At 40.8% G+C, this 17,285-nt stretch overlaps 1 protein-coding gene across 2 annotated transcripts in view; it reads right to left on the reverse strand.

Moving 5' to 3' along the window:
- Positions 1–17,285, reverse strand: part of ppp2r3a (protein phosphatase 2, regulatory subunit B'', alpha) — a 60,726-nt gene that overhangs the window by 25,682 nt on the left and 17,759 nt on the right. For both annotated transcript variants that reach the window (XM_082516902.1, XM_082516903.1), the window contains exon 2: positions 698–4,224. In XM_082516902.1, coding sequence (XP_082373028.1) covers positions 698–3,466 — 2,769 coding nt within the window. In that variant the 5' untranslated portion in view covers positions 3,467–4,224. The remainder of the gene's footprint in view (positions 1–697; positions 4,225–17,285) is intronic.

Here is a 17,285-nt window from a genome sequence, read left to right on the forward strand (position 1 = left end):
GCAATTTACCGTTACATTTTCCACAGTAAGAAAAACAAAGTCTACACACATGCATACGCCTGCACACACATACAATTACAGAACAAAACAAGTTCAAAACCAGGAAAAGCCAACAAAGAGCCACTCCACAACAAGGAGCTATTCTGTTCTGTGATCCAAAGCCTCAACTTTTTTGATTCAAGCCAAGATAGAGTAACTGTAACAGCATGTTAATTAGAGCTAATTAATACCACCAATTACAGCAGCATCAGTCCGGTTGTGCCACAGCAATGAAATCCTCAGTTTATTTTCAGTCTAATGCTAATCAGCCTGTGTGGTCCCTCTATGTCTATCCCTCAGTCAGGCGCCCTCATACTGCACCTAAATGGATCAACAGTAACATTTAAAAGCACAGATGGCACATTTTTATATACATCAATGAACATAAATTAACCCAGAGTTGCACTGCATGTAGCAATCTTTCCAACATGACAAATTCCCAATCAGTGGACTGCACCTGTAATGGCACCGTCTTGGAATAAGTACTTCATATTACTCAAGCCCTTGAAACACCCATTTCTTTATTTCCTAGCAGCAGCTTGAAATGCAATAATAATAAAACAAATCTCACAGCACCAATAAACTATTTTCTGAAATGTTCATGTCTTTGATTGTCTGTTAGATTATGCATTTGTGAGTGTGACTTTGGAACACTTACTTTAATGACCTCTGGAGTCTGCTGGATAAGAAGGGTTGAGCCAGCATCTCTCAAAGCAGTATGTTCACCAACAGCAACGGTAGCACTTGCTGTGGTTGGCGTAGCAACAGGAGCTGGAGCTTCAGGTGCGGCCACAGGTATGGTTTCATCGGAAAGCGTAGAGGAATGCAAGTTTGCAGGTGCAGAGGATATCGGGGCAGAGACTGGTTTTGAGTCATCCTCATCTGTAGACGCTTCTGGAATTTTATCCACAGACTCGACTGGAGGGTCAGGTGTAGGTGTAGGCAAAGGTTGGGGAGCACTTTCAGGTGTAGATTTAGGTGCTTGTTCAGCTGAAGCACTGCTTTCAGAATCAGATACTGCAGGTGTTGGGGCAGGTGAAACTTCAGGTGTATTTGCCAAGGTGTGTTTTATCAGTGTATCTGAGATTGCATCTGTATGTACAGTTGGAGCGGTGGGAGCAGCTGGTGGGTTTGTGCTCTCCAGAGGAGTATCAGCCCTGCCAGCGGTGGCCAGTGTATCCTGCAGGAGCCTCATCACCTCCCGCTCCTTTCCACTGTTCCTCTCAGCACTCCCTGTGCTCCCTGCTCCGGAATCCACCAGTTCTTGGGCAAAACTCTCAATGCTCTCAAGGATTCTCAGCAACAATGCCCCATCCTCCTCCTCTCCTGCCACATTTTCACTCCTCTCTTCTTTAGGAGGAGTGAAACTCTGGGGAGTTCTGGAGCTAATGCCGTTCATGGTTAAGTGGCTGTCTGGCTTTGAGACTTGGAACAGAGCCATTTTGGGTTGAGTGAAGGACTCACTGGAGGTGATCCCCTGGCTCCCATCTCTCTTCCTGGTTTTGGCTGGAAGTGGAGGCTCTGTCTTTCTGGGATGAGTCATACTTTGAGAGAGATTCTCCAAGTCCATGAGCAGCTTGTCAATGTCATCATTCCTGTGTGCAGCAGCTTTGGGTGCAGAGACTGTTAGTGACGCAGAGGAAGGCCAATTTGAGCCATAGCCAGAGCTGACTGGCAAATTATTTGAAGAGTTATAGAGCGTGTGTGTTTGGGACAGGTGCATGTGTTGCCCCATCATAGTCCCACTTTTGCTCTGGCTGCTGTTCATCCCTCTAGATGGAGTGTGTGTCTGCTGTGAGATTTGTTCTGGTGTCTTTCCCATATCTGCTTCCTCCTCCTCAATATAAAGAGCCTCCATGGGAGATGCTGGGGGAGTGTGTGTATAAGCTGGGGTCGGGGAGTTACGAAGAGGGGAGGAGGAGTGTGTTGGAGAGGAGCTGGATGAAGAGGATATAATGGTTGGAGGAGAGAGAGTATGTTGTGTATAAGAAGAAGTATGTGGATGTTGGATAACTCCATTAGTAAGTGGGGTAGCTCTAAGCTGGGCTGAGCTCTGAACTGGTTTGGTATGGATGGAATCTGATTTTAGAGATAAAGAAGTAGATGAGACAGAGGATGGAGCAGAAACAGAATGTGGAACAGTCTTTGGGATTGGAGGAGAGAGCACCACATCTTCATAGCGAGGAGGTTGTTCATTGCCAAATATCGGCGAATAAGGTCCCTGCTGGATGGAGTGAAGAGTGTTAACCAGTTCAGCCAAATCACTGTGCCCGCTTCCAGGTGCACCCTGTCCACAGCCTCCAAAACCTCCAATTCCTTCCAGCTCCAGAGGCAATCTCTTAAGATAGGAACTGAGACGAGTCATCACAGCCCGATACACACTGTCAGGGCTTGCTTCCCCATCCTCTGGGCCTCCACCAGCTTTGTGTTTGATGCACTGTTTGATTATGTCAGTGCATTTCTTAAGGTCTTCAGAACATTTAAGCAGAATATCAAGGCAGGCACGTATGTCTTCGCCACCTGCTCCGCCAGTAGCTGCCTCCGCTCGCGTCTTCTCCAGCAGACGGGCAATTAAGTTCTCTTCTCCTAGGGTGTTGCGGTACAGGGAGGCCACTGTGTTCAGACTTTGGTCTAATGACCCAATACTCGTGAGGCTGTTTGTTGAGCTACCAGCAACTTTGGTGATGGACGACATAGTGCCTGGGTTGCCCTTAATCTTCGTTTCCTCTAGCACCGTTCCTTTCCCTTGCACAAATGGTGGCAGGTTCTCATCATTAGAAGAAGCCGTGCCATTTGTCATACCGTTAGTAGTTGCATTTGTGGTAAGGTTGGAGCTGAAGTGGCCATAAATAATCTCCAGGTCGGTGGAGCGACGACTAAAAGAGTCAGGACGGACTTTCCGGCCTTTCCGGAAGGTGATGTGGCTGGAGGATGAGAGGCGGAGCTTATCAAATGAAAACTCCTTGAGTTTACCACTGGCCAGGTTGATGGCTTCTTCGGTAATATCCTTCAGACTGCCAGAGGAGGTCATACTCCCAGTCGATGCTCCACCACCAGAGGTCTTCTTACCACGCCATGTTGGGCTCTCTTCTCCTAAAGATAAATTGCCACTGCTGCCTGCCCTCTCTAGGCTCCCATTATGAGTACTATCCATGGCAAGACAAACTTTAGCATGGTTAGGAAGCTGCTGAGCAATAATGTTGCGGGAGTGTATGGGCGAGCTGTTAAGGTCATTGTATTGAGGGTCAGGTGCAACAAGGAGCTCAGAACAGGTGCCACGGTGTGCAACAGTGCAGTCCAAGCCCTGGGACAGTGCTCCACATGGCCCTGAGCAGTAGTGTACTGCATGGGAGTGAGTGCGTCGGTCTACTACCACACTGTTGTAACAGCTCACGCTGCTCACAACAACACGATAGGCTGCTGCCATGGTGACCAATGATCTTCAGGGAATAGGAAGGTCAAAATTATCGGGAAGAGTAAAACAAAAACAATCTACCAAAATTCCTCCTGAATAAAAATATATTTTTGAAACTGCTTCATGAGAAAAATAATTTATGTCCAAACACTGAATCATCTTCCTGGGAAAAAAAAAAAAAAAAAAAAAAGTCTTTCAACTTCTAGGTGCCATTTTTATGCTGTAACAAAAAAGGCTATCAAAATATATAAAGAAATGCCTACAATAATAAATGGCAAAGTCATGCTAGTCAAAGCTTTAAATAGGCAAAGAATTCTCTGTGGGCCTCTTAATAAGAGCTGTAAATGTTTCACCTCTCTCCGCAGGCACCTTCCCCGTTTCCTCTCTAGCAGCAGCTCATTAGCCACTAATGATAGCTGTGGAGAATAGTGACAGCAGAGGATCCAGCTGGGGTATCACCCATCCCTACACAAAATAGCCCAAGGGGCTTAATCCAAGGCCAGCGAGGCTTTAACATTGCCCTAGCCTGGGCTCATCCCCTGGGCAACGTTGGAGAAAAAACTCTTTTTCCTATCAGAGCTCAGGACCATTCGCTGACTCCAACGCAGCTGCAAAATAGCAGGGGACTGACCACAGATGGCCAATGGCCCCTTTCTCTTTATGAGTGTGCGTCTGGGAGATCTCTCTTTCCCGTACTCCCTTACCCCGTCCGTCTTGTTCTGTCAGCAATTTGTTAGGATGAGCATGTGTTTTGGATAGGAGGACACCACCTGTGAGTAAACAAAGAGAAGAGGGGGAAGAGGGAGGAGAAAGGAGTCAGGGTGAGAAAGGGAAAACATGAGAAAAAGTAAATTATTACGACAATAATCAAGAAGTAGACAACTGTGTATTTGAGTGTTTCCATACATGTGCACATATTAGGTGTTTTGTGTGTGCAAGATGCTACAATTTCCAGTTAGTATCCAGCTGTAGCATCTTTGCTTTAAAATAAGGTAATATAATAATTCTTGTCGTGAATTGGCTATATCAGTAAAATCTGAACTGAAGCGCCATTCTAAAATAACGGTGCAGAAAGGTACCAGACATACCCAAGTTAAAAGTAGGGCAGAATGTTAAAGCAGACAGTCGTGACTCCCTGTTTCGTCAGAGAAGATCAACAAAGACTTTACTATGACCCTGCTGAGAAATCACAACTCAGCTAAAGAGAAGCAGGTGTTGTACGGGGGAGAAAACACCTGGCGCTTTCATGTTTCCATTGCTGTTTTTCTCCATTCTTGGGCACAAATTGCATGTTTGTCAAGGAAATAAAGACACACCACTGCATTTCCAGAGGATATTTACAATTAATAAGGAGTTTAAAATGAAAAAAATAAAACAGGACAGACTGATTTATTTTAGTGACTATAACTGTTTATTTAAACCTTACAGTGAAATATTAAATATGAAATAATAATAAAGGTTGAACTCTTTAAACTAAGATATACATCTTGGTAATCTTAATTATGCATGTATATATCCACACATATATCTGTATGCACCATTTCTTCTCCTTAAATAATGAGCAAAAGTTTGCATGGTCACACATACAGAAACTATTAACACATATGTTTTTAAAAACATTTATTTTATAGACAGATATCTCTACAGATAGCTAGATAGATAGCTAGATATAGATAGATATAGATATATATATACATCATTTTTTTTAATTTTCACATATATTTTATGTGATATGCTCATTTCATCATCTTCCTGAAAATGGGATGTTATGTTCTCCGTTTCCCTGCTTCATATTCAACATATTTGCTTGGGAACATTTCTTAAAAAAACCCCAAAACAAAACAAAAAAACCCCAACTCAGCTCATCTCTGCATTTGAGAGCTACTGGAGACATTGATCTGTACAGTAAAGGAAGTCAAGCAATAAATACCAGTCTCAGAAAGCAAACATACTGTGTAGTAGGATGGCAAACAAGGCTGATTGTTAAAATCATTTGAAGACTATGCACAAGAGTGAAAATAACTTGGCATGTGAAGACCCAGCTCAGTATTATTTCTGTCTCTCCACTCCATTTTCTACATTCCGCTTTTCTAGTTTTAGATGTCTTAGTTTCTGTATTTAATGCACAAATTTCTATTTCTCCATTTTCTTTCCCGTGCTAGAAGAACATCGCTTAGAGGCATTACATCTTACACATATGTACTCATACATATTGTATGGTCCGGACATAAAATTTAATAGTAGTATAGTGCTACTGCAGTCACAACCACAAGCATTCGTAGCATACATGAAAACAGTGTCTCAAAACCCCACGTTTGTGAATTCAGGACTGCATACTTGTGGGATTCAAGATTTTCAGAATGACCACAGGAGGGGAAAAGCACAGAAAGGTTAGAATAACTTAGACTGAGTGTGCAGACACATGATATTTAATGGGTTCTTAAGGAGATGGAGTTTCCTACTTAAATCTGTCAAAAACAAAAAACAAAAACAACAACTGAAAGAGAAGGAGGTGGGCTTCTGCGTAGGGGAGAGTGGGGGAGGGGGTGTTCGGTGTCTGGGTAAACAACAATTAAGAAACTGTATGGGAAAAACAAAAAACAAAAACAGGCAAATCCCCTTCCACCCCTTTCCACACACACACACACACACCTCTGTCTTACTTTTTCCTCTCCTGTGTTTCTAACCAAACACATGCAACAGCTGGATGCTGCTGAATCAGTCTCTTGGGCAGGAAGTTACATTTCCTGGCAAGCTGCTCTTGAAATGTGGACAGTCAGTTAGAAAAACATGATTACAGGATGACAATCACACACACACACACACATCCACACAAACATGTCCACTCACACTCCTTACTGTGCACACTGTGTTAAATATCTGTGTGTATAGCTTGGTAAATGACAGCTTCCCAAACTGATACTGAGCATGTAAACAAACTCCGCTGGTGTTTATAACACTGACCAGCCTACGCGCACACATACATGGATGTGAATACACCCACCCACAAGTGTCCTCACATGCCTCACTGACACATATTTCAGAAAAAGAGGATTCTCACACACACACACACACACACACACACACACACACACTCTGTGTTAGTTTTTTTCGAGGCCTGCTCTGATTTATCACTAGCTAAATATTTTTTTTCTGTTGCACATATTTTAGAGGCAAGGTAGCAGAGGATGCACAGAGGTACACTGCCAGCTTCCAGCTCAAAATCAACAAGCCAAAGCTCCGAGTCAAAATCTGTACAGGAAAAGTGTGGGTTTGTTTTTAAAGTGTCTTGAACATCTTGAGGGGGAAAAAAACAAGATTACAAAATATTAACCAAATGCAAGTAGGTGCTTTATTTTTCCATGCTAAATCTATAAATAGAGAAATATCTTAGTCCGGATGACGTTTTCAGTTGAGGGTAAGAACAACCCTCAAGTTTAAGTTTTCTGAGATTAGATTGTTGTGTTTGTTTGGCCTATGCATTAAAAAGCACAACAAGTAGAAAGTAATGAACTTGAGTCCTTATGTTTGTGGCAACCTGTTGCCTTTTTCCACTTTTCTCTCTCCCATCCTCTCTGACTTTCTTTGGCTCTTCCTCCCATCTCCTTCTTCCACCTAACATAGTTATTTTTTCAACTTGACCTTCACCAGGAAGCATTAAATCTCTTGTCACACTCTCTAATCCTCATTTGTTATCCCATGTGTAATATACCACTGTTTTCTGTCTGTGTGGGTGCATGTGCTGTCATTGGCTGTCACAGCAATAGGCCCGAGGGGCCTCCTGGGGGAGCGGGTCTTACACAGACACACATACACATCCTGAGGCACAATTTCAGTGTTGTTATTGAGATCACACAGCGAGAACAGACCTCTGGTATGCCACACTCATACTAAACACAAGAGAGAGAGACAGATTAGTGTGGGTACTGACTTCTGCCCCATGAGGAACAACAGTTGCCTAATAAAGAGGAGTTACTGGAATTTTTTAAAATATAACTTCCCTATGAGATACACAGAAACATAAACACACAAAGATGCAAAGATGACAAACACATGCATAAATACATGTGATTAATTGTTCAAAGTGTCAGTTTTAAACACCCCCTGCTCCACTCCCTGTTTTGTAATTTCTGTCTCCATCTATTTCACTCACTGTTTGATCTTTGCAAATGTCTAATAAACTAAATGCAGTTCTGACCCACTTCTTTGCCTCCCTCTGTAATCCTCACATAAATTATTTACTCTAACTCTTTGAATCCACACACACAAGTTACAGAGTCATGTCTTTGAAAAGAGAATCAAACTTATTCTGTATCCACATTTGTTCATCAGCTCTGCGTCAGTCAACTGTTGAACTGTAATGTTCTGGCAAGAGCACAAAGGTGGAGACAAATAGATACTCTGGCAGACAGCAGTGCCCATGTAAAGTCTTGGCTACATTTTCAGTTATCATTTTCTGTGTCAGCTGCAAAGAATGGGACATCATGTATTAATTAAAGCTGAAATAAACTTTAAACTCTTTTCTCTAATAAGAAAATCTACAGTAACTTATACTGCATGTTTTAAATGTGACATATAGATATGTAAAACACAGCAGGAGATTTCTGCTGATTGTGCCAGAAGCATAAGACCATTAGCTTGAGAAAAGCTGGTGTTTTGATGGTCTAGAGCATGGAGAAAAAAAATGATCCAGTTCGTTGCTGTAAAAAAGATATACTATGTAAACCAGATGTCTGTAAACAAGCCAAAACACAGGGGAAGAATCCGAGGATATCTGAGACAATAAATGATTAAGGGACAGTTAAGGTATTTGCGTCCAAAGCCCTCAAGTTAGAAAGAATATATCTGCTTGTTTAAATAAAAGATAGTGTTTTCATACATTTATGTATAAGGAATAACTCAGACAAACACAGAGATGCTTTTTAATTTGTGGAGAAAGTTTGTGAAATTTTCCAACGCTCCTACACAACACAGTTGAGGCTCTTAAAGGAGAAAATGGAAAAGGAACCACGTAAAGAGCATGTGTTCATTTTCAACATTGTATATAATTAATTTGAAGGAGTAAAGTGGTATGTGCTATCTGGCAGAGACTTGATGGTTCTCTTGTTATGTCTGCCGAAATTATTGTCTGGATGAGAACCAGGCTTACAGCACAAATCACTGCACTCTAGACAAACAAAAACGCACATACAGCTGTCAATACGAAACCGCATCTGCAGGCTTGATACAGCATGTCCCAGAATAACAGCATTGGTTTTTACAGGTCAAAACAGCAGCTAGAGCTGAAAAGAAGTAAGCTGCATGCAAGAAGATCCTGCTCAGGTTCAGGTAGGGGGAGTTTCCATTGTGAAGGCGTATTTTTTCCTCAACGGGGAGCGGAAATGGAGCACAAAGAAAGGCTTATAGTTTGGTTATACTTTGGTTTATAGTTACATAATGCCATTCATCTTAATAATATGACAAAAGTTGATCAATTTGCTTTCGATTACTTTGACCTACTAGGTAACAAATTCTAAGGACCAAATATTTACCAAGATAACTTTTTCCAACACTTGGTAGTGTATCTAGTATATATATATATATATATATATATAATGTTTGATTGTGTAGACAAGGAGCAAGACTAAGAAAAAAAGTAGATCGTTCCAGAGTATACTACTGTGCAAAACTTGAGCCACCCCTCATTTCTTTACTTTTTCCAAGTAATTGCTTCACATAGTTTTCAGAAATAGTTCTCCAGGCATCTTGAAGAAAATTTCTTCTATGGATGTTGGCTGTCTTTTGTTCTTTTCTATATTAAGATTACAGTCGATTCCTTCAGTAATGTTGAGTTCGGGGCTCTGGGGAGGCCGATCGATGACTTTTTGTTCTCCACTGTTTTCTATCAAGGTATGCTTTTACCTCATTAGCAGTGTGTTTGCGATAACTCATGCTGAAAAATGAATCCACTGCCAATCAGATGCTTTCCAGATGGTTTTGCATGCTGGATTAAAATCTGTGTTTCTGCATTTACAATTCCACCAACTTTGACAAGATCTTCCACACCATTGGCGTGCAGACGTGACAGAGCCTCCACAGTGTTTTACAGATGGCTGCATGCACTCGCTGTTTTACCTCTCTCCTGACCTCCTCTGTAAATATTAATGATTCAAACAAAAGAATTTCTCACTCTCTTCCACTCCATAAGACCTGTTGCCACTTATTTTCAGTCAGTTCTTGCGTAATTCCACCTTTTCTCCCCATTTCCCTTTCTTTTTGGTAGCCACCCCTACACTGAGACCATTTCTGGTTAAGTTTCAGTGAACAGTAGATGGATCAACTGAAGGGATGTCTGGATTTGTTGGATGCCAACAGCTGCCTAAAGTCACTTTATATTGTAAGGTAAAGGCACAGAATAAACCCACACTCAATAAGAGCTGGGATAGGCTCCAGCCACCCCTTACCACCCTGAATGGGATAAGCAGGTAAGAGTATGGACGGCTGCGAGAGGGTCTTACTTGGTGTTCTTACCATAGACACACAGCTTTAAGTCCTGGCATGAGCTTGAAATAGTAAATATTAGTTGTTCAATAACCAGCTGACTCATAGGTTTGAATAATATCATGGCAGTATGTACTCCAACATCTTTCTTTTGTGAAGCATGTTTGTATAGTTAATGCAGATTAAATAAGATTTAATGAACATGTAAGGGTTGGATAGTTTTCTCTGCAGAGTCATTGCTGATTGTCTGAGACCACTAAAGACAAGATTTTGGCCAGTTCCTTATAGAAGCACGCACATAGGTACACAGAGTCATACAATCTGATTTTACTTAAGACATTAGTTATTCTAATATTCATAATAAATAAATTATCTGAATAACATTATTTGAAACGTAACTATTTTTTTTCTGATCAATCCACCATATACAACTAAGGAGATAAATACTCAATCAAGTCCAATAGTACTGCAAGGTTCACTCCACTCCAGTCTTCCACCGACTCTTCCAGTGCTGCACCGGCTGTTGCCAGCTGCATCTCTCATGAAAGGGGGATATGTGAATAGCTTGACGCCTCATTAGGAACAAAACAGAAACGACTAGGACCCCAGGACACGCGGACACACACACACACACACACATACATACACACATGCACTGTATAGCCCCTTAGGGAAGGTGTTGAGGGCAGAGGAGAGGATGTTTTTGTGCTTCTGAGCAGATGAAGGAAAACGGTGACTCACATCTTCTCTTATCCTTACATGTTTCCTGGTTAAAACAGCTTGACCTTATAAGGCTAAGACACACAGTCTTGATCTCTCTCTCACACAAACACACACAAGAACACCTTACTGTTCCACTGCAGAGGGCAGAAAAAACAAGCTGTAAATATTCAACACTGTAGCCCACATGAGAAGATGATGAAAGCTGGCATCAGCTTCAAAACACCAAAAACTGCAGATACCAACAAACACAGTCAAATATACCTGTGTAAAATAGATGCAAACAAACAAATACATCCATGCATAGATGCACATAGACCACCACACACACACACGCACGCACCTGTCCATTATGCCTTGCCTGCAACCCATAATGACCCAGTCCTTGTATAGCCACTTATTTAACAAACACATTTGTAGTGATGTCACACTTTTGGCTGGATTTTGCTAATGCACAAGGAGTCACATAAATCAGACATTAGGCATGCACACACACACACACACACACACACACACACACACACACACACACACACACACACAGGATAAAAAGACAAAGGACACATAAATAAATGTAATGTAATGTGCCAAGACAGCTGACCTGGATTTCACTAGTCGTCAGTTTATTCCTGCTACCACCTGCAGCCCAAGACCCAACGGCAACTAGCTTACACCACCTACTTCCAACAAGAAATCTGGCAGCTGAACACAAACATCAATCACACACAAACCAAAGGAAATAATATGAAAAGGAAAATGTTTTGCATTTGGAGCAACAGGACTTAAAATCACTTACTTAAAACATGAATATATCCTAACCAAACTGCACATTTTACCCTTATTACTAATAATAATACAGTAATACACAACACACTGTAATGTATCTCTGGCTTATTCCTTACACATGAAGCGACTTCTCAAACCAAATTCATTCCATCTGTGTAGGAGTGTCGGTGTAAAGTGGGAAAACGGCATCCAAGTGAAGTAGTTTGTTTATTACAATCTCACACACAGCTGGATCACTGTTTTTGCTTTTTTCTCCTTTTTCCTTTTGTCTCTGCGTCCCTTTTTTCCTTCTTTCTTTTGTAAAGCTTTGAAACGTTGCCAGTGAACGTAACGCCAGAATCGCCCAGGTTCCTCTTGTCATTGATTATTGATATACTCCCCAATAATACCAAAAAGTAAGCTTAATGTAAAATTAGAAAACCCAATGCATTTGCACTGCAGTTTTTCAGGTTATTATGTGTCATTAAAATTTGTTAAGCAACACTTAGTGAACATATTTAGTTATTTCAGTTTGCAACTTTTTAACTTTTTAGAGCCCAAATGGTCCAAAGAATAGGCTTATATATACCAAATATATCAAGTTTACAAATTCAGTATCAATGTTTAAATGTTTTGTAGTTAAACTCAGTACTCTTGTACTAGCTCAAGGATATCCAGCATGAATATTCTGTGTTCAGGAAGTTGTTATGAACAGTTAACTGGCCTCAAACAATCTTTATTTGCTTACAGAGGCTTTAGCCGACCTTGATGGAGACTGTGTTACTATGCAGTAAAGCATTATCAAAGCTAGACCACTACAAAAATAGCCAGTCATTAAGAGGAGCTGAGTGTTCATATATATTTGGAGCAGTCCAAAACTACACATCATGGAGCCAGTCCCAAGCCCATTCCCAGACCCAACGCTGGTTGGATATAAATTTCTTGTTCAAGAAACATCTGAACTCAGACATTCCCCAAATACCAGAGTGTTTCTACAATAACAAATATCATTCAACAACGACACAATGACCAAATCTCTCCAAATAAGCCACAGCAGGCACACACAGCTCAAAACCATCATATGAGAGTCCAAAGCTTAAACTGCAAACTGGCTAATTGTGACGAGGTCAGCATGACCCATTGCTGAGTATAGACTTACGGTGATAGGTGTTGTGGAGAGGTGTGCCTTTAGCGCTTCTGAAATGACATGTTTGTACATTAGCACACACATTAGTGAGTGTGAATCAGACTTGAGAGAGGAGAAAGTGAGGGAGAGGCAAAAGCAGACTTTCAAATCCTGCCAGGTATTTGATTTCCAATCATTTTCGCCATTATTCAGTGAACAAAAGGCAAAAGCTACAAACCACATAAAACCACCTTTCATTTTTTATTTATTTTTCCCCCTTTACATAAGTGTCTTCTCTTTTATATTCACCTAAAACTTAGTAGTAACATACTATCAATAGTGTTAGATGTTCTAATTCACTGAAATCAGTTGGCTTTTAAAAAATGTGGATTTATTAGAGAATGAAATAAAAATTTTATGTTTTCACTAAATACGTTCTTAGAATTCATTTTAAAGCTCACCCCACGGCTTTTTAAAAATCACAAAATATTAAATGTTAATTGCAAATCTCTTTAAAAAGCCTTCAAAAGAGTTCACATCTGTCATTATGACTTTCATGGAAATATAGTATAGACTCAAAAAAAGGATCTTAAAGGCATAAAATCAGTGGTGTAAAGTATATAATTATATATATAAGTATATAATTTCACAGGCAGACATAAAAAATAATTTAAAAAAACAAAACAAAACAATATATTCTCACTTTCCTCAAGACATCTTCTGGATGTCCAAACATAATGTCTTTGAGACATTTGTGCGCTCATCTAGGTCGATACATGCAGGCAGCACGACTGTGTTTATAATGAGAGAAAGAGTAGAGATCTCCAGATTTTAACAGAAATCCATATAAGTGCATGTTTAGACTGAAGAGCCAGAGTTAGACTAACTAGTCTGAGGGTTGTCTATGTGTGTAGGTATGTGCGCTTATGTGTGTGTATGTGTGTGTTGACTGCTGTCCCTGTCCATCAGAGGGTCATATGAGGAGCAGATTAGGGTTTCTAACCGCAAATCCCTGTCGCCACAACCCCGACGTCACGAGTCAGCGAGGAGTCATCGTGTTCCGAACCACCGGTGACTCACCCCTCCTCATCTCGCTACATGCACACCAATACGCACACACAGAAAACCCCACATCTAAATCAGGACTTAGTGGTACAACCCATGTTCGTCAACCATTCGGTAAGACCAACATTTCAACAAGTCGATTTGAGCCAGAACTGATGACTGCCATTAGTTAAAGTATGACTACAACTAAAACTGTTTTCATGCATGCATTGCAACCCTTTGCTATGTCCGCTCTAGAGCAAAAAGCCTGTACAATGCCCGATTGTGCTCATGGGAACTGTCTAGTGAATTCACATCGAGCGAGTGGCCAATATGTCTCCTGTGTTAGCCAGCTAATACCCTCTCTTAAATCAAACAGAGTATTCCCAATGGTGAGATCGCATTGGATGTGGACTTTCTCCCGCACTGCGCTACATGTGAGAAAGGAGCACCTCGAACAGCATCCTGGCCCGATTCTCCCATTTTTATTATTCTGTATAGGCATTGTTTCATTTGTTTAAAGTTATTCACCATTTAGTAAGTGACCAACTCTGTAGAAAGAACCATCAGACACATTAATAATTAAATACACAAATAAAAAATTATGATGTAGTCTAATTTTCTAAAAATGTATAATTTTATGTCTGAAGGGAATTTGGTATCTTACTGTGAAGCCTTCCAAATACTATGAGCCCAAGATGAAAACTCAAATGAGTCTTTGGCTTGGACAGGATGGCTAAGGTTTCCTTTTTAAACACACCTCACAATACTTTACCAAACCTATAATCAAGATTTCCATGATGCATACTTGGAAGGCAAATGTGGTATAAATTATATAAATGATCCTCTAATTTATCATTTAGTGGATTATGTCAGCCGGTAGGACCCTGACTAACCGCTCTACATAAGAGTCATTAATAAACTGACCTATTAGCTAAAGGGATTGCTGTTCTTTGGATTAATAAAAAAAAATCTTCAGACTTACAGTAAATCCTCCACAAAGATGTAACGTCCAGCTGTTTTTCCACATCTATGGTGTGCCAACAAGTGTTTAGCTGCACATTTTCAGCACAACCAGAATCTAGCACCAAGTGGCAAGCTGTCACTTTAAGCCTGTTAGGAGGGAGGGGGGTATTTACAACCCGACACACAAGCGAGACTATAAAACTGGACTCTCTTCACCTCTCTCTCAACCCTTCTCCCTCCTTTCTATTAAACCAGCGGTTGTGCAAAACCTCAGACAGAAAAAAGAAATTAGTGCATGTAGTGGGAGCAATAAAGACACTACATGAGGAATTAACAGATATTAAACAGCTTACAGGATTCATTACAGCTGGAGATGAAAGTAGGACCAAAGCAACTGAACTGCTCTTTTATAAGGAATTAACCCTAAAAATAAATGTTTTGGCACAAACACACATAAAAAAAATTCCAAATCTGCCTCCGTCTCACACACAGACACACAGCCACACACACACATGCACGCCACATCCGCTGTTACCAGGTTATTTTCTTCCCTAGTGTTTAGAGTCTATTCTCGGAGTCATGTTTGTGTATGTGACCCCTCCGAATGCCTTTTCATCTCAAGAGCGCATGTTTGTGAGTTTTTCTGTACGTAAGTGCATCAAGCAAAAACAAGGCCATGTTTATGCATTTAAATCCATATAAATTTTCAAAATCGTCATTCACAGCTACATAAAAATGTTCCCTTTTTCTTCCCAGCTCCTGCTTACTACCTCCACTTCCTTCTCGCTCCTTCTCCTTTACTTGTCATATAAACCTCTCTTTAGTGTTATCTATCCTTTAAAGTCCTTAAAGACAACTTAAAAATCTAAAGTATCTTTCCATTTCTGTCCACTCTTCCTTCATGTTTTTCTGGGGCCTTACTTGATATTTTATTTCATCTGCTTGGAAGCCGCACACCAGCAGCAGGGCTTTTCATTCACTTACCCCTGAACCCTCAGTGGCTGCCAAGTGGAACACATGCTGGCTGGAATACGGCTTTATCTGAGCATGTGGTTGAGCTGCTGAGGCAAAGCTCAGGGTTTAGGTCTAGACTTCAGAAGCAGCTCCTCCTTTACTGTACATTGCATTTGCCACGGTATAAATATACAACTCAGTTTGAATCATGCTGGGCATAGACGCCACCACAGTGGGTTTTACATTAAACAATCAAGATGTGATTGAAATGCAGACTTTAAGCTGTAATTCAGGGGGTTTTACAAAAACTGTTTACAAATAGCTTCCATTTTTATACATAGATCCCCATTTTCGACGGTGAAAACTGACTGGACATATTAACTGTACTTTCATTTATGCAGAGAGAAACACAGAGGGACGTATACTGCACATTCATTCAAAATGAAGATTAAAAAAATAATTTTTGCCACTTTTATTTGCAATCTTTGGCAATTATCAGCAGAAATTGCAAAATATAAGCACGTATCACGTTTTTGCTTTTCATTAGATCATTTCCTCAACGTTACATAAACATTTCTTTACTTTCAAGGAAAATTAATGTTATAAGTACTGTGATTTTTCTTACAGGTGAGTAAACAAATAAGTAAAAGAGGCAAAACTGTGCCTCAAAGCAAGAAGGTTGAAGCAGAATAGAAACAGAGAATAAAACCCCAACACCCACCCACCCACCCACACAAAGAAAACACACAAAGATAATATAATAGCACACAATGAGCTTGTTTGTCCAACCAGTTTAGAAAACTGGGTTGGTCACACCAAAGATTCAGAGTAAACATAAGAAAAGGAGAGGCTGAGAGCGCTATTTTTCCTGTCTTCCTAATATAGCTGCAGACTGCATTTATGTGTATCACTAGTGTATGTGCGTGTGTGTGTGTGTACGAGCGCACGCATGTGTGCATAGGTTTGTGCATGTGTGTGCATGCAAGTGCATATCTAGTTGTAATATGGCTGCACAATAAGCAAAGATTTACTACATGAGCTGACTTGACTATGGCTTATTACACCTCAACAATGTCAAACCAGGACTTAAAATAGAGCTAAGGAGGGACGCTACCTGCCTCTGCTGTCCTCAGGCACACATACACACACGCACGGACATACAAGTGTTCACAAACACAATTTTTTGACAGGCTACCCAGTCCTGCAGGCAAAGGCTCACAAAGTTGAGGTCATTTCATGTGAGACTACTCTGTACATGAGAAAAGTTCAGCATCAAGGGCAACTCACACACACTCACACACACTTCCTGTTTCTTACTGTCACCTGGAGGCTGAAGAAAACAACAAAGCCTCTGGTTATGGGCCAGCAAGACATAAAGACAATGGCTACAGCATGTGTGACTCACATGCACACACACAGACAACCTCCCTTGGGTTAGGCTCCGAAAAGAAAATTCCCTCATTATAGCAGCATAGCAGTAGTTCAAAGGCAAAGTGGGAACGCTGTCCTGTTACTATGGCTCTAACTGGCTTAAAGCCTGTATCATCACAGTGACTACTGTCACAATTCATCATACTTACACGCTGACCAACAGCCCAGCAACACAGTCATGCACACACAGTCACATTGCCTGCCAACAGTGATGTCAATTATAGAATAGCCTCGGTGGATCATCAGCAAGCGACTGTGTCAAGTCATGAGCTTAGTGAGCTCAGATAAAAAGTTGATTTGCAGATCTTTTTAGACAAAAAAAACCCATAAGAGATGAAAATAACA

This window comes from Aulonocara stuartgranti, assembly GCF_965226115.1.
Source record: "Aulonocara stuartgranti genome assembly, chromosome: 19".
In the NCBI taxonomy this organism is placed as follows: domain Eukaryota; kingdom Metazoa; phylum Chordata; class Actinopteri; order Cichliformes; family Cichlidae; genus Aulonocara; species Aulonocara stuartgranti.